This window comes from Sardina pilchardus, chromosome 2, assembly GCF_963854185.1.
Source record: "Sardina pilchardus chromosome 2, fSarPil1.1, whole genome shotgun sequence".
Taxonomy (NCBI): domain Eukaryota; kingdom Metazoa; phylum Chordata; class Actinopteri; order Clupeiformes; family Clupeidae; genus Sardina; species Sardina pilchardus.
The window spans coordinates 8,539,621-8,557,710 of record NC_084995.1 but is presented as its reverse complement, the minus strand read 5'-3'; the positions used below and the strand labels follow the sequence as shown (position 1 = coordinate 8,557,710).

General features: G+C 48.9%; 1 protein-coding gene across 2 annotated transcripts in view; it reads right to left on the bottom strand.

The window, feature by feature from the left end:
• Positions 1–10,223: 10,223 nt before the first annotated feature.
• epha4a (eph receptor A4a) overlaps positions 10,224–18,090 on the bottom strand; it is a 46,635-nt gene continuing 38,768 nt past the window's right edge. Inside the window, exons 11-17 of one of the 2 annotated variants that reach the window (XM_062517415.1) lie at positions 18,060–18,090; positions 13,599–13,660; positions 13,266–13,475; positions 12,418–12,594; positions 11,812–12,005; positions 11,395–11,553; positions 10,224–10,959 (exon numbers count right to left, since the gene is read on the bottom strand). The exon at positions 18,060–18,090 is cut by the window's right edge and continues 155 nt beyond it. In XM_062517415.1, coding sequence (XP_062373399.1) covers positions 10,845–10,959; positions 11,395–11,553; positions 11,812–12,005; positions 12,418–12,594; positions 13,266–13,475; positions 13,599–13,660; positions 18,060–18,090 — 948 coding nt within the window. In that variant the 3' untranslated portion in view covers positions 10,224–10,844. The remainder of the gene's footprint in view (positions 10,960–11,394; positions 11,554–11,811; positions 12,006–12,417; positions 12,595–13,265; positions 13,476–13,598; positions 13,661–18,059) is intronic. The other variant, XM_062517416.1, reaches the window with a different exon arrangement.

Genomic DNA, 18,090 nt, shown 5'->3' with positions numbered 1-18,090 from the left:
AAGTGTGTGTCTGTGTATAAATGTGTACACAAGACAAGCGAGTGGAGACAGAGAGATTAAAGAGATGAAAAATGAGAAAGTGGAGGAGAGGAAAGAGAAGGCGAAAATAAAGGGTGGGAACCAGAGATAGAGTGGTGGAGAGACAAAGATTGATAGAGAGAGAGAGAGAGGTGGAGAGAGAGAAAGAGAGAGAGTTGACGTTTAAAGCCCCTTTGCATGGATAAAGAAATCTACAATGTAGCTTCACCCTAACTACAAACTGCATACTGAGAGAGAGATAGAGAGAAAGAGAGGGAAAGAAAGAAAGAGACAGATAGAGAGAGTGAGGGAGAGGGGAAAGAGTAGAGGCTAATAAGATATAAGAGACAGGACCGAGAGTGCTTTGGGTCCCTGTGGCACAACAGAAAAAGCAGAAGAGAGAAGAGAGAAAAAAAAAGAGAAAAGAAAAGACACCAATCCTCCTCTCACTTAATCTTCATCAGGCATGCGTGAGCTCATCCTCCCCAGCAGAAAGGTTACGGCTCTCTCCCACTCGTCCGCCGATGCTGCTCGCCGCTCGCCGCTCGCCGCTCGGCTCCGAGTCGCTGGTGAGCCGGGGCGCTGAAGTCGGGGGAGAGCGGCCCCTCTACCTAATTTCAGCACCCCGTGATCGCCGCGCTTCAAAGTCAGCGCTCGCGCGCGCAGATTTGCATTCAAGCGTGGATGCTATCTTATCAGTAACCTTGAATGTGGAATCAATTGGTTTAGAGCGGACAGGCTGTGCATATTTATGGTGCTCCTATGTGTATGCACACAGGCACACACACACACACACACACACACACACACACACAGGGTCTCTCTCTCTCCCACTCTGTCTCTCTCTCTCTCTCTTTCCCTCTCTCTCTCTCTCTCTCACACACACACACACACATACACACACAAAGTGATCAGCACTGCATTATCTCCACCCTGCGTGAGGACAGGGCAGGAATGTCAATGATGTTCGCTAAATAGATGTCTCTCCTTGTAAACAATGTCCTTATCTTTTCATTCTGGTGTGTGTGCATGGTTATGTGTGTGTTTGTATGTGTGTGTGAGAAAGAGGGAGACAGAGAGAGAGAGAGAGAGAGAGAGAATGAGGGGGAGTGTCTGTCATTTGCATGCTCAGCTGATGGAAAAGGCTACTGTCAATGCATCGACCTGCCTAAAAGGCTGTCTTACATGCTGGGCGTGATAAAAAGACAGAACATTGGAATATTGATCAGCTCATAATAGGAGTAGAGAGTATATTTTTCATGCTCATCTTTTAATAGATTTTTTGTTTAGAAGAAAAATTGTAGGTTGAAGATGTTTTTTCAGTGCCTAAGTGTTTGTGTGTCATGGTGGAGTGTGGTCAGAGGGCCCTGTGTCTATTACTGTATCAGTCTGCAGGTGAGTGAGTGCCTGTGTGTGGATGTGGATGTATGTGCCTATGTCTGGTTGCGAGTGAATGTTTATGTGTATCAGTGCATCTTTGTTTTGTTTCTGTGTGTATGTGTGTGTGTGTGTGTGTGTGTGTGTGTGTGTGTGTGTGTGTGTGTGTGTGTGTGTGTGTGTGTGTGTGTGTGTGTGTGTGTGTGTGTGCGTGCGAGTGCGTGCGTGCGTGCGTGCGTGCGTTCGTGCGTGCGTTGGCCTTTGCTGTGCTGCCGTTGGGTGCAGAGCAGGCAGATGGCTGAGTTCGGCCTCTTAACGCTTTAACAGAACGGCTCCCAGCATCCTCCTCTCTCCCAGCATCCTCCTCTCCCGATCCCACCTGCCTCTCCAGGCCCTGAGGCAGCCATGGACCCCAGCCAACCAGCCTCTCTCTCTCTCTCTCTCTCTCTCTCCCTCTCTCTCTCTGTTCTAATACAACAATCCGTTTTCTTTCTCTTCATCTCTTCTTCTGTCCCATCCAACCATCCTCTCTCTCTGTCTATCATATGTTCTCCTCTTGTTCTTCTCTTCTCTGGCTCCAGCAAGCCATTATTTCTCTTCTCTCTCTCTCTCTCTCTCTCACTCTCTTATTCTATTCCAACCATCCAGACATCTTTATTTCACTGTGGCCAGCATACACCTTTAATTGCCTCTCTACCGTATCATCTCTGCACTGTCACCAAAAGTCTCTTGTTTTATTGCTTCTTTTTTTACTTTATCCCCCGCCCCCCCCCCCATGTATAGATACATACAATAGATTCTTAAATAATAACATTACTATTGCTAATAATCTTTATCAATTCTGACTGAAATCCCCACACATAATTTATTTACAACCCAGCTCACTGTTCTAAATGCAGAGAATGTATACTGTAGGACTTCTGTTGGTAAATATTTATGACAGGCTGTCAGGTTGCCTGACAGGTCATTATTCCCCCCGTTCCTCCCTCCACACACACCTATCTGACTTCCTGTTTGTGAGGTGACAGGTGATGGGTATCAGGTGACAGGTGAGCTAGATCTACAGAGATTCAGCAGCATCTTCACAGTGCCACAGCGCAAGAGTGTGTTTCTACCCTGAGGAGGTTCAGCAGCAGGAGCTCCATCCAGACTTCTCCATGGCAATGTCAACCATTCCAATGGCACATCCAGAGTGGAAATGCTTTCAATTTATATATCAACTTGTCTTAGTCAACTTTTAAAAATCAAGGGGGTTGGAATCAATTGCATTTCACACTAATAAAAATAACCTGTGCATATATGTGTGTGTGTGTGTGTGTGTGTGTGTGTGTGTGTGTGTGTGTGTGTGTGTGTGTGTGTGTGTGTGTGTGTGTGTGTGTGTGTGTGTGTGTGTGTGTGTGTGTGCAGATCCTGAGTCCAGCTGCTGTCTCCAGACTGTTTCTGTCCCAGATGTGGTGTGGACCAATCAAAGCCTGTGGGACACTGGTGGCCCTGGGCTGAAAGTTACAGACACATCTGTCATCTCTCTCTCGCTCTCTCTGGATATTTAGTCTGTGTGTGTTTGTGTGTGTGGGGGGGGAGGGGTATGGGGGTATGCTTGTGTGTATGTGTATCTCTGTGTGTTTGAGTGTGAGCGTGTTATTTATTTGAATGACTGAGGGAGGAAGGGGCCAAATTTCAGACATTGGTTCTCTGTCATTTTCCTATCATTACTAAGGATTCCATCATGAGAGCGAAAAAATCCACAAACAATCCAAAGGCAAATTAATTGGAGAAACTAAACAGCGCACACGGCACGGAGGGAAAACAAAACAAATTAAACATTTAATTGCATCGACCCCCACTGCCTCTCCTATATCTCCCCCTGAATGAGAAATCAGCCCCACAACATCACCGCTCCCCTCTCACCGTGAGTCTGTGTGTGTGTGGTGTGTGTGTGTGTGTGTGTGTGTGTGTGTGTGTGGTGTGTGTGTTTGTGTGTGTCTCTGTATGTGTGTGTGTGTGTGTGTGTGTGTGTGTGTGTGTATCTGTGTGTGTGTCTGTGTGTGTGTGTGTGTGCGTCTCTCTCTCTCTCTCTGTGAGGGTGTGTGTGTGTGTGTGTGTGTGTCTGACAGCATTAGGCAAACCTCATTATCTCTGTCATGTCTTGGCCATTAATCAGCTATGTCTGTTTAGAGCAGAGAGAGAAGAAGAGAGAGACGAAGAGAGAGAGGGGGCAAGAAAGAGAGAGATGAAGAGGGGAGGGATGTAAAGAAAGAATAAAAGGGAGACAAAGAGGGGTGGAGAGAGAGGAGAGGGAGAGGGAGAGTGAAAAGAAAGAGAGCAATCATCTGTGTGTATAATGAGGTCTTGATGAAAACCCAGCCCTCCACCGCAGGTTATGATGACTCAGACATAGCAAACAGAACTAAGATCACGACTTCTGCTAGAACACACACACACACACACACACACGCACGCACGCACGCACGCACGCACGCACGCACGCACGCACGCACGCACGCACACGCATGCGCACGCACACGCACACGCACACGCAATTCTCATATAACACACACACACACACACACACACAGGTGACCTCCGAAGAATTCATGGAGGGCTTACAACAATTAACAAAGTAACTCTCCCAGTGTGACTGCAGGGGAGGTCCCTGTTCTCCACCTTTATTTGAATCTTATTTTCCCTCCACCCAAATGCCATATGGTCATGTAGAATACTGACCTTCAAGAAATGTTTAGTTCAGAATTCACTTAAACACTGACTTTCACTGACCTACCTTTTCACATCAAAACGTGTCAGTGTAGACTGTGTAGCCTTAGTGCGTATAATCTCCTAACCCCGTATGAGTCCTTAAGAGCTGGTAATGCCTATGAGACCCTGCGTGCGTGTGTGTGCTTAGAGTCTTGGAACACCTTGTGACCTTGCAAGTCATTCAGAGTGACTTACCTCTCCTGGCACACTGGCACAGTTCTATCTGTAGTATGTACTGTATACATTGACTCTCAGTTGGAGATCATGCGCTGGTCTACATGCAGGGTGTTTACCCCGTAATGTATGCTGGCATACTGTGCCTGCCACATTGTTGAATGTATGGATTCATTCAATTCAAACACTTCAAGGGCCTCTTACACTCTCACCAGCTGGCCTGCAAGAGTCTCCAGGCAGAGGACATGGATAGAGTCAAATTATAAAGAAACAGAAGACACGGATAGAGTCAAATTATAAAGAAACAGAAGACACGGATATAGTCAAATGGTAAAGAAACAGAAGACATGGATAGAGTCAAATGGTAAAGAAACAGAAGACATGGAGAAAGTAAAAGTGTAAAGAAGTAATACCAGTGAAAGACATGGATAAAGTAAAATTGTGAAGAAACAGAAGACATGGATATAGTAACTGAATAAAGAACCAGAAGACATGGATAGAGTGAAAGTGTAAAGAAGCAGAATACATGGATAGAGTAAATGAGTAAAGAACCAGAAGACATGGATGGAGTGGAAGTGTAAAGGACCCTTAGCTGGCTGCTCAGTGGGTCCTGCCCAGTTCTGGTTGTGATTGTGCCCTGTGCTGGCAGAGGTCCACTGCCAGCCGTGCCAGAGCCATCACTGCAGCCAGCTGCTGTCTGGCACATCACGGGGCCGGATATTGGTGTCGCATTTCAGACAAACCTCACGTAGCCGCTCTGATGGCGGCGCTTTTTCCCCACCCTTCCCCGCTATTGACGGAGGCTGAAACCATTAGCGACCTTTTGCAGAGCCGCGCAAAGTAATTTACGAGGCCCGATCACAAGCAGGGGATTTACACAGAATAAATATTAGGTCTAATAAATCAGCCCCATGCTCTGTGGGTAAAGCGCACGGGCTCCCCCCCCCCCCCCCAGCCTTGTGCTGTTTAGACAATCTACAGGGCTTTTATTGTGTGCAAGCAAAACATGGTGGGCCATCTCTTCATGTTTTACGCTCCTCCTTAAAGCAAACTTCATCAATTCCTGCAGCAGGATGAGCTCTGTTGGACGAGGACGTGGGGCGAAGACGAGACCTCCGTCTGAGATCTCCTGAAGTTGCCTCTCCTCCTGATTTATGAGGGGCATCAGTGGACGGGTGAAGGGGCTTAGCGCTGTTATTGCCTGTCTTTCTGCTCCTCTGGGAAGCGTCCATGACTTCCTCTTTTCTGTTGCTGTTGCTCCGTGGCCAAGTGTTTGCCGTTGAGTGGGGAAACCGGTGCTCTGGGTGATTGAGATTTGCCAGATATGAGTTAATCACTGCTTGTTAGGCAAACAGGCCCGGGGGAATTAGACCAGGCCGCCTGGCTCCCACCTCTAATGACTGGTGTGTGTGTGTGTGTGTGTGTGTGTGTGTGTGTGTGAGGTGGGGCTGCTTATTGCTGCGGGGCAGAAGGGCTTTGTGGATTAAAGCCCACTCCCAGTGAGCAGTGAGGGATTTCACTGGTGGGGGTGCAGGGCTCCTGCTCATACGCTCGGCCACAACGGGTTTGCTGTTGCCTCGGCGAAAGCTGCTAAATCCTGTGGGAGGACCTGCGTACCAAGCGATTTGTGTGTGTCTGTGTTTGTGTGTGTGTGTGTGTGTGTGTGTGTGTGTGTATGTGTGTGTGTGTGTGTGTGTGGGGTAAGAGTGTGTGTATGTGTGTGTGTGTGTGTGTGTGTGTGTGTGTGTGTGTGTGTGTGTTTGCAAATGTCTCATGACAGGCTCCCCTGTTCAGCCTCACATGCATCTAAATAGCCCTGTCACCAGCGCTACAGCACTTGGACGAGACTGCTGCTTCCTCGCCTCATTACACTTGAAAATCGTCCTGCTTGCTGTGTGTGTGTGTGTGTGTGTGACACACAACCTGAGGAGGTGTACGTGTGTATGTGTGTGTGTCCTTGCCAGTAAAGTTAGGCATTAACTTTTTTTCTCATTTTCCCTCTCTTCCTTCCTCCTCTCTGCACCCCCCCCACTTCTCTCATCTCCTCTCTCTCTCTCTCGCTCTCTCTTTCTCTCTCTCCCTTCTTACCCCCCTCGCTTCCTTTCAGAGTTTGATGGGTGCCTAAATACATGCATAATATATGCATTCCTCATTAAGATGATTGTCACAGGAAAAACATTGCTTGGCTGACGGCAGGTTTTTGTGTGATTCAGGAACCGTGTGTGTGTGTGTTTGTGTGTGTGGGAGTTTGTGAGTTTTGTGTGTGTGTGTGTGTGTGTGTGTTTTCGCCACCATTCCCTTCTTTATTTATCAAAGGCTTTCCACAATCAGCGTTCATCGCCGCTGCCGAGGCAGTGGGAACAGATGTTAGCTGATTAAAGCGAAGCGCACTGCCAAAATGCCCGTATTACAGCCCATTCACTGCCTGCAGACCAGCACACACACACACACACACACACACACAAACGCCCGAAGAAGAGGAAAAAAACCTCCAAAGACACACTGGGACTCTTTTGGGCCGGCCAGTCAGTCAGAGCGAGCGCTCCCACGCCCCCGCTACTCCACCAGCACAGCTCCTTGTTTTTCCCCTCAGTGATTATCCTCCGTGATTATCCCTTTTCCCCCTCTTGCTCTAGCGTCCTTGTTTTTCCCCCTCCGTGATTATCCTTTTTCCCCCTCTTGCTCTAGCGTCCTTGTTTTTCCCCCTCCGTGATTATCCTTTTTCCCCCTCTTGCTCTAGCGTCCTTGTTTTTCCCCTCAGTGATTATCCTTTTTCCCCCTCTTGCTCTAGCGTCCTTGTTTTGTCCCCTCCGTGATTATCCTTTTCCCCCTCTTGCTCTAGCGTCCATAACACGGGGTCTGAACATTTACAAACCAGCGCTTTCCTTTTTGTAATAATTCTTTAGCTCACAATCAACGGACTTGGCTATGATCTGAAATTCCCAACAGTCCACCATCAATATAGGTTAGCGTCGATGTTTTTTGAGACACTTATTTTGGTGCTCCGAGCCCGAGATGGCCTCGGACGCTGGGGCCGCCCACTGCAGGCCTGAGACGGCGGCCTTGGCTGATTAAAGCCCTCGGCTCCCGCTCGCGTTCACATGGGAGCCCAGCAGGGGAAATAACTCTCAGATCCAAATCAATAAGCTAGTTATTCATCCTTTTTTCCCCCCATGTCTCGCTCCAGTCCAGAACTGGAGCACAGCATTGAACCGAGTCAGTGACAGTAATTTGTTCAGACGCTAATTACAATGCACTGGGCAATCATTTATTTTACTCATATTTCTATTTTACAATTTACAAACTAGATAAAAAATAACATAAATAAATGACATGTTTCATGTACCTAAAATCATAAAAAAACAAACAATGACAGTATAGACACAACATAAGCACAACGTTAATCCATATGACTAGATCAATTGAGAGATAGATAGAGAGAGAGAGAGAGAGAGAGAGAGAGAGAGAGAGAGAGAGAGAAGAGAGAGAGAGAGAGAGATGATGGTGTTGTTAGTGTAATCTTTTGAAATATTCTACATTAAGAAGCTTGGCACAATACATTCTAGTTCACCTTCTCCTCGTCTTCTCTTTCACACTGTCCTTGCATATTCCAAACAGACCTGTCCAATAGAAAAGGCCTAACCAAACAGACCTGTCCAATAGAAAAGGCCTAACCAAACAGCGACGGCATCATGAAAACACAGTCAGAGGTCCCAGACTTTTTCATATGTGCAAGCGTCACAAAAATGTGAGGACAAAAAAACCAAAAAAAACAACAAAAAAAAAAACAAGGCAAAAATCCCTCATGATCTGGTACACACATTTATCACAGGACGGACTGCGTTGGTGACATGATGAGAGTCATGGTGAAACTCAAGTCTCAAAAGTTCATATCCCTTTCTTTAAGTGTGAAAACATTCCCGTAGTTTATGGTAGATACAAACACATGTGCCTCTGTTCCGTATTCTCCCCGAGTCCCGGGGCAGCAAACAGTAGTGTAGCTCCATCACTGTTTCCACGCTCGGCTCCCCGTCGTTTCGGACTTCAGGGACGACTCAAAAAACGTCTCTAGATTTACAGCCGAGTCTCCCATAATCCTTTGCGGTTGCCAGAAAAACACAGCGCGCGCAGCAGAGGCTTAGCAAACAGCATTCAGCGCCAAGTGTCTCTTTTTGCTTTACACAAGCAGCGAGCGGCCGCGACATCAAGCGATCGGCGGGTTAGTCTCCGCACGTCTCCTACGTGCCTTCCTTCGAGTCTTTGCGCTACTCCTTTAATTCCCTTCTTCTTCTTTTTCCTTGAAATGTGTATTTTTTTTACTCTTGCAAACAGTCTGTCATCTGTCAGATAGACGAAAGCTCACAATGGGGCTGCGGCAGATTTTTTTTTTAAGAAGAAGCTCTGTCACGAGCGCACACAAACACATCGTGCAGCTGTGAAAAGCTGAGAAGACCATGAGAAAAAAAAGTAAAGACAAAAAAGGAAAGAGAAGGACAAAAAAACAGAGGAGTGTTGCTCTCATCATTGACGAGACAGGCCCAAAGCCCCGTGAGCACTCGCTCATTGTTGTTGATCATTTGTGTTCTGTCACTTGGAGCGGTGGTGTGTGTTTGTGTGCGTGTGTGTGTGTGTGTGTGTCGGGGGGGTGGGGGCTAGATTGGGGGGGTTGTTGGGGAGGTGCGGAGGCTAGCTTGGCACAAATCTGGAATCTCAGGGTGTGCAGTGCGTCCTGGTGGGGTTGGAGAGAGTCACAGCCAGAGAGGGGGAGAGTTGGCATCCAGGTGGGTCGTGAGGATTACTGGACGGATGATGGCACAGAAGCAAAACTGTTGCCCTGCTGGACGTCCACGGAGACGGCACTGCAGCTGAGAGAGAAGAGGAAGAAGAGAGAGAGAGAGAGAGAGGAGATGAGACACAGGCCCTCTGGACAAGCTCACAGTCCTACCCACACAAGCACACGAGGGATGCTTCACTCACACTGACATGCACTGAACTTTAATGCTCTCCTTTCGCCACGCACGCTTGCTAGAACATATATACTCTCTGACTGACGGAGACAAAGGTCTATTGTTTGGCTGTGCGTGGCATTTGAGGGGAACGCAGTATGTGCAACGCGCGCCATGCGGTCACATTCTCGCGCTCAGCTCATCCATTTAAACATCAGCGTGGCCTGCCAACATCCGCTGGGGCCGCTGGGCCAGTGAGCTCGCTAGCGCTCGTGGTTGCGTAGTCCTCTTTTGCGTCTCAATAATGGGATAAATATCTACGGGGCATAAGCTGTAAATGGAAACACCCCGTCATAAAGAGAGCGGGGTCAGTGGCTGCTTCCATTGGGGGGCTTACCTTAGCTCAGCCAGCTGGCCCCCATGCGCTTCCACCGAGGAGGAGAGGGGGGCGGAGAGGGGGGCGGCCATGTTGACTTTACAGCCCGCCAGCAGCCTCCAGTAAGGAAGACTCCAGGGAGGGCAGCAGAAGGGGAAAAAGAGAAAAGAAAAAGAGAGCGAGAGAGGGAGGGAGGGAGAGAGAGAGAGAGAGAGAGAGAGAGAGAGAGAGAGAGAGAGAGAGAGAGAGAGAGAGAGAGAGAGAGAAAGAGAGAGACAAAAGCGAGGGATCAAGGGGGAGCCACAGAGAGGTGGAGGAGGTGAAAGAGAAAGAGAGAGAGAGAGAGAGAGAGAGAAAGAGAGAGAGGGAGATGCAAAGTGGAGCAAGGTTTTCTAATCCAACTGGTGCACACAGATTGTCGGCCAAGTGGAACCCGGTGGTGTATTGCGGAGTGGAGACAGATATTCCATTTCAAAGGGGTGGGGGTGAGATGGGTGTCTGAGGCTGGAGGTGGGGTGGGGTGGGGTGGGGTGGGAGGTCTGGAGAACGTCCAGCGCTGGACGAGAGACCAGAGAGGCGCTTCACTCGGCACAGAACCCGACCACAGATAAATGCCTCCCTACAGCATGAGAGCAGTGCCGAGCCAAGAAAAAGGGAGAGGGGGGGAAAAAAATCTCAAAAAAAGAGAGAAAAAAGAAAATCGTTACATCTCTGAGGCCGCCATTTTCTCCACCGTTGTTAACTGCCAGGTGGACCGACTCTGCTCAAAAAGTCTTAAAATGGCAGAAAAAAAACTGAATCCCAAGGGATTATTTATACATTTATACACGGATACATACATTTAAAAAAGCAAACAAAGTCGAGAAGAGGAACACCCTTTTAAGATCCACTGAAATGCAGAAGGCACAGCAGTCTAGCCTTCCTGAAGCCATTTTCCAGTCTGTCGATGTGAATCACAAGCTTCCATTGGCTAGAAGGGCATGGAGGGCTCTGTGTGAAAAAGTGCTCAATAGCTCTCATCCTCCAGTCTCTTCTGCTGCGTAATTTGCCGTCGTCTTCTTTTTACGTTCAAAAATTGTATTTAATTTAAAGTGCATGGATGAGGTAAATGGATTTCCAACGAAAAAGTTCAAAACCAACACATAAAAAAACAAACCAAAAAAATTATGTTTTGAAATTGTTATCCATTTATGTTGGTCTCAAACGGGAACCATTCTGTCTTGTATCTGTTGCATTTGGGACAGCATTCCTTGTGCACTGGTGAGGATCTTGTCTTGATGTGCTGCAGAGGAAATCCCTATTCTAGCCATGTCCCTGTAAATGAAAAAAAAAGGACCAAGGATCAACAAAAGGATTCCTCCGGGCCAACAACTCAGTCCATTTCACCAGACATGTCAGCACTCTTAGCTTTGTAAATCTACAACACTTCAGAAAGAATTCAGAGTCAACGTTTCATGAAATATTTGGAGAGAAAACCTGTTGCATCTCTGCTATGGTATAAGATATGCAGGATAAGGCTTTAAACTGGGTCTTATATTCCACCCAAAATATACTCTGAATATATAAGAATACATTAGAGATCACAGAATAACACACAGGCTCTCATGTCCTCACAGTAGGCCGCTCTGTTTTCTCCTGACAACACGGGTGACTCAGGTGTCAGTGAGGCCGGAGTGTGTGTGTGTGTGTGTGTATGTGTGTGTGTGTGCGCGTGCGCGTGTCTGTGTGCGCGTGCGTTATGACACTCACTCCTGAGTCAGGTGCACCACAGCCTCTGGGGTGGTGTAGCCGGCGGCGGTGAAGTTGTCGCGGTAACGCTCCATGTTGATGGCGGCCAGCCAGTCGGCCACTGAGCCCAGCGTGGAGGAGAACTCAGGACTGCTGGGCTCCAACAGAGCTGTGTTGGGCCTGAAACCACACACACACACACACAATTTAATTTTAGCATCTACTTTAATTTATGTGAAAATGTAAACATTTTTTTTTAAAAAAAACCTTAGTAATCTATAATAAATGTGCAGGATTTTAAAAAAATAAATAATTAAATAAATAATAATAATAGTAATAAAAATATATACACTGTATATACATACTGTACATACATATACATACACACACTCACATTCTCACTCACACACACACACACACACACACACACACACACACCTGTGGGTTTCTCCTCCGGTCCTCTTCAGGCTGCTGGGGTTGCGGATGAGCTTGTCCAGCATATTGACGATCTGGCTGAACTTGGGCCTCTCGGCGCGCTCCTTCTGCCAGCAGTCCAGCATGAGCTGGTGCAGGGACACGGGGCAGTCCATCGGCGGGGGCAGCCGGTAGCCCTCCTCTATCGCCTTTATCACCTGAGAGAGAGAGAGAGAGGGAGAGAGGGGGAGAGAAAGAGAAGGAGAGAGAGAGAAGGAGAGAGAGAGAGAGAGAGAGAGAGAGAGAGAGAGAGAGAGAGAGAGAGAAGGGAATAATTAAATGAGTCACTGAGCCAGTTGATTTATCACAGCTGATTCATGTAAAAAGTCTGTTTTTATTTTGGGTTCAGAGGGTAGTTTTACTCTTGTTCTTCAATGTGTCTTTTCTCTGGTGCAATTAGCACAGTTCTCTGTGGTTGTTTTGATGTTTTTAGTTGTTGTTGTTGAGGCAATTGTTGATTTACTCAATACTGCTGGCTAACTATGTAATGAGCCTTTTAAGAAGAACATTTGCCTTTTAAGAAGAACATGTAAAAACAACTTTATTCTTTGCTTCAAAATAAGCACTTACGTCCTGGTTACTCATGTCCCAATATGGCCGCTCTCCATACGACATCACTTCCCACATAACAATGCCATAGCTCCAAACGTCGCTCGCCGAAGTGAACTTCCTGTACGTGATGGCCTCTGGCGCTGTCCAGCGAATGGGGATCTTTCCTCCCTGCGATTGATAGGTTCCCGTTAATTCCTTTCAGGAGACACAGCAGACACACACACACCGGGGGGTTAATCATCCACACGGGGCGGACACACACAGACACACACAAGCAGGGACGATCTTGCACTCGGGTTAGTCTTCCACTCGCAAGACATTACAGGCCAAGACACATTCATCATATGGGTTTGCATGCGCACACACCTACACACCCACACAGAGAGTCAGAGACAGGTCTGTCCTCACACATACACCTATACATACCAGTGCCCGCACTCACACACACACATACACACACGAGCACACGTACACACACACAGAGTGTGTATGCGTTTCCTGGAAGAGCGGTCCGAGCGCTGGTCTGTTATTGTTAGTCATTAGGCGCATGGTGTGCGCACACAAAACCCCCGAGCACAGCGGCTTCCAGCTGACAAGTTCTTTGCGAGTGAGTCAGGCTCACAGAGCACAGCCAGAAACAGCAAACAGAACCTGCGGTCTGGGCCCCGGCCCAGAGACTCAGAGAGAGAGAGGGAGGGAGAGAGAGGGAGAGGGAGAGAGGGAGAGAGGGAGAGAACAAAAGGGACACAGGCACAGCGAGAGCGAGAGGAAAGAGCTAGAGGGACAGAGAAAGAAAGGAGTGAGAGATGGAGAGAGGGAGAGAGGGGGAGAGAAGAGGAGCGTGGGAGATGTAGTGGGAGGCTCACCCGTGTGGTGTAGGCCGCCTCTGGGTCCTCCTCCAGGATGCGGGACATGCCGAAGTCGGACACCTTGCACACCAGGTTGCTGTTGACCAGGATGTTGCGGGCGGCCAGGTCGCGGTGCACGTAGCTCATGTCGGACAGGTACTTCATGCCCGAGGCGATGCCACGCAGGATGCCCACCAGCTGGATGACGGTGAAGCGCCCGTCGTTCTTCTGTTGGGAGGACAGCGCAGAGGTTAGCGCCAGCGCCAGGTGTTAGCGCTCAGCTATAGCCCATAGGGGACTGAGGCGGGAGTGGTTTAGCCATTAGCCCCCGACAAGCTAGCAGTCACTCACCCGCAGGAAGGCGTCCAGGGATCCGTTCTCCATGTACTCTGTGATGATCATCACCGGCTTGCCTGCAGGACGGAGGAGGGACAGAGGAAAAAAAGAGTCACGTTAGAGAAAAAATAGTTTAAAAAAACTAGGAATGTGTCATTTCTTTCTTTTTTGGAGGGGGGGAGGGGTGGGGTCTGTCAGTAAGACAGAAGGAATGTGTCCGTCATTCCGCCTCTAAATCAACTCCTGCTGACAGATCCCTGTATGTGTGTGTGTGTGTGTGTGTGTGTGTGTGTGTGTGTGTGTGTGTGTGTGTGTGTGTGTGTGTGTGTGTGTGTGTGTGTGTGTGTGTGTGTGTGTGTGCGTGCACGCCTAACCAAGATGCAGGAAATGCTTGTTAAGTGAGCTGCGTGGGAGACAGTAGCGTCCTTAATTGCTATGGTCTACACACTACACACTCCTCGCCTGTCACATCTCTCGGCTGCCAGCGCTGAATACAGAATGTCCTGAGTGCAGTCTCACACATAGACCATCGCACAGTGACCTCCTGTGCCTGTATTCAGACATGATTGACAGAGGAGGTCATGACGGTCCATGACTGTCCTGTCCATGGATATCTGAGAGTCGCGGGGAGAGCTGTGGTCAGCAGCTCTGGTCAGGTGCCCTTGATCTGGCCCGGATGTGGCCCAGGTCTGCTGGCTGCTTTTCTGGGGAGAGGTCTTCCTGGCAGTCGGTGACTTCCTAACCTCCCCACATCGCTCATTTTGATCTTTCCCGTCCCTCTCTCCCCCTCTCCTCCCAGACGACTGCACAAGGATCATTCAAACGTCTGGCGGAGGAATCCATGTTTTTTATTTTCTCTCTCGGCTGCCCACGGCGGCCATAAATCCTGGCTGCGGTGATGTGCGCTGGTGTGTGTGTGTGTGTGTGTGAGGCGCGGCGCGTTAGGGGGAGCGGAGGAGCCAGAGTGGAGCAAATTCTCCGTTTCCTACTCATCCTCTTCCCGTCTGTAGTGGCCAGCGCGCTGGGGATGAGAGCGGGAGAGAGCCAGAGAGGACGGGGTGTGTGTGTGTGTGTGTGTGTGTGTGTGTGTGTGTGTGTGTGGGGGGGGTTGCTGGGTCTGGTCAGCCCTCTCCAGAGGCTACTAGGTTCCCAGTGAGGGGACGTGAAGGGTGCCTGGGTTCACCTCACTGCTCATAACCCCTACACTTCCTCCATCCAGCTTGAAAATCCTCTTTCTTTCTCTCTCTCTCTCTCTCTCTCTCTCTCTCTCTCTCTCTCTCTCTCTCTTTCTCTCTCTCGCTCCCTCTCTCTCACTGGCACCTCCTCTTTTCTCACACTCGGCCCCTTCTCTTTCTGTCCCCCTGCTCATTAGCATGTGTGTGTGTGTGTGTGTGTGTGTTATGAGATAGTATATGTGCATGTGTTTGTTGTGAAAGGGTGTGTGTGTGTGTGTGTGTGTGTGTGTGTGTGTGTGTGTGTGTGTGTGTGTGTGTGTGTGTGTGTGTGTGTGTGTGTGTGTGTGTGAGAGTGTGCGTGTGTGTGTATAAGTGTATATGTGTGTGTGTGCGTGTGTGTATAAGTGTATGTGTGTGTGTGCATGTGTGTGTGTGTGTATAAGTGTGTGTGTGTGTATTTGTTTTGTTTACTGAATGCATCCACTGCTCTGGGCTATCAAGGCCTGCATTCCGGAATTACCTGCCAGTCACCACGGAGACAAGTCGGCACTATGGTAACGCTCACCCATTTGGAAGTGGGAGGAGGAGTGAAGTTCCGAGTTTTACAATAGTGCACAATGTGACACACACACACACACACACACACACACACACAGAGACCTCCTCTACCTCCAAGGAATGGCTCTAATTCTGTAGCAGTGGCTTCATTATGCAAATGCGATCTCCCATTTAGCTGCCGCGTATCAAAGACGGTGCCCACGTCGCCCAGCGGCCCTCGGCTCCTCCTGAGGCGGGCACAGCCACGGCGGCTGGCATCCTCTGCCTGGCACTCTCTCTCTCTCTCTCTCTCCCCACTCCCTCACTCCATCCCTCTCTCTCACACACTCTCTCTCTCTTTCTCTCCATCCCTTTCTGTGTGTGCCGGTGGCTCGGGGCGTTTTGTCTTTATTTATTTAGGACACTTTCAACATCATTAGGAATTTAACACCTTTAATTGGCCGTGCTGGAGCCGGAGATGGGAAGGGAGAAGGGAGACGGGGCGGCCATTGTGTGTTTACAAAGACAATTACACTCAACAGTCTTCCCCAGCTAAAGCGCTTATGAGGGGGAGAGAGAAAGGGAAGGTGTGTGTGAGAGAGAGAGAGAGAGAGAAAGAGAGGGTGTGTGTGAGAGAGGGTGTGTGTGTGTGTTTGAGAGAGAGAGGGAGAGAGAAAGAGAGGGTGTGTGTGAGAGAGGGTGTGTGTGTGTGTGTGTGTGTGTGTGTGTGTGTGCGGGGGGTGACGCCACTATTAATAAAACGAGCTGGAGTTGCCTAATGAGGAGTGAGAGCACGGCCACTATGAGGAGATGTGCTGCAGGACGTGTTGACTGATGCACACACCTCCTCCGCTCTCTCTGTTCTCACTCGCTTCTTATTCCTTTCATTTTCTCTTTTCTTCTCCTCTCTTTCTTCACTCCCCCTCACCCCCCTTTTTCTCTTTTACCCCATCTGCCCACACTGTCCAAGCTCATACATCATTCCGGCCCAGGGTTGCTGTGTGTGTGCGTGCATGTGTGTGCATGTGTGTGTTGATGCCAAGGCTGTCCACGGCCATTCAGGCAGCCAATGGGCTGTCCACATGTTCACTTTGACTCTCTTCTGGTTTCTCACAAGAGCTTTTTTTTTTTATTACCACCGGCACCACCAACCCACCCCAACCCCCAACCGCACCACCTAATCTCTCCCTCCACAGTCTCCCTTTCTGTCTCACTGTCTCCCTTTCTCATGCACACAGAAACACTCACACATGTACACACACACACACACACACACACACACACACACACACACACACACACACACACGCACAGCCATTCTTCTCTCATCTCTAAGCTGTCTTCTCCCAGCACTGCTGCAGAAACGCCTGACAGTGAGTAAGCCATCATGGAGCGAAAGGAAAGAAGGAGAGAGGGAGAGAGGGAGAGAGTGAGAGGCGTTGAGACAGAGAGCGATAGAGAGTGAGAGGCGTTGAGAGAGAGTGAGAGAGAGAGAGAGTGAGAGGCCTTGAGAGGGAAAGAGAGAGAGAGTGGACGAAAGGAATACAGAGAGGGAGAGAGTGAAAGAGGGAGAGAAAAGAAAGGAGGAAGATAGATGGACAGAGAGAAGAGGTGATGACTCTTGTACTTTCTCAGGTTGACAGGGAGAGTGGAAGAGAGAAATACAGAGAGAGAGAGAGAGAGAAGGGGGAGTGAGGTGCTGATTTCTCAGGTCAGCAGGAGAGAGAGCTGTTGAGTGTAACTATGCTTCCAGATCAGAGGTATTAAAGTAGAGGGAGTCACCACCACTGCACACTCGCACAAACACACAAACTCCCTCACTCACTCACTTAATGTATTTACATAATGCATCTATATCCCTTGTTCTTTACTTTCATCTTGAAATGCAGTTAAGTGGCAAGAGTCTCCCGGTCGATGAGAAGGGAAATTAAAAAGTCTTGATGTCACATCTGCCAACCTGCCAAGTCTCCCCCCCCCCCCCCCCCCTCCCGCCCCCCAAACGGGGGTTTGATCTTCATCAGCTCTGAATGGGGCCCTGCGTCATCTTTCTCCTGTGTGCCAAGACAATTTATGTGCAGCAGAATGCTGAGAGAGGGGGGTCGATGAGAATTTAAAACCCTCCGGGGAGAGGCTTGATGGGCCGCGCCGAGCGCTTTAATCTTAAACTAAAACAACAGTCTGCGCGATTTACTGCATTATGACAATGGATAGGACAGCAGAGACTCCGCCAGGCCTACAAAACACATGCCGCAAGCAGTACACACACACACACACACACACACACACACACACACACACATGCTAGACCCACAGCACATGGGGAGTGATTAGAGATGTTTGCTTTTGGATTATGTCTCCTCTCGTATGTGTCATATTGGTTTTGGGGTTCTCAGTGCGCGCCGTTCACACTGCACTACTGCATGGCCTCACACATTAAAGGGAGAGTCCTAAGTAGATCAGCACGGCGGTGTCACAACAGGTCATCTGCTCGGGTTTCAGGCCAGCGTGCTCTTTGATAAGAGCCCCTAAGTGTGTGGTGTGATTGAAGCTTTGCTCATGTAAAAGCTATGACCTTTCGGTGACTGGTCAGTTTGTGGTCATTCTATGAGGACAGCCAAGAGATTGTCTTATCGCATCACTTCGAGTATTATATCACTGCATTCATAACAATGGAACTCGTACCAAGTTCCACGGTAATAATGGTCATTCAAATCAGGCTATTGTTTCCCTGTGATGTCATTTCTTGTTTCCTCCGAGCACTTACATTTGGTGACCACGCCCTCCAGGCGGATGAT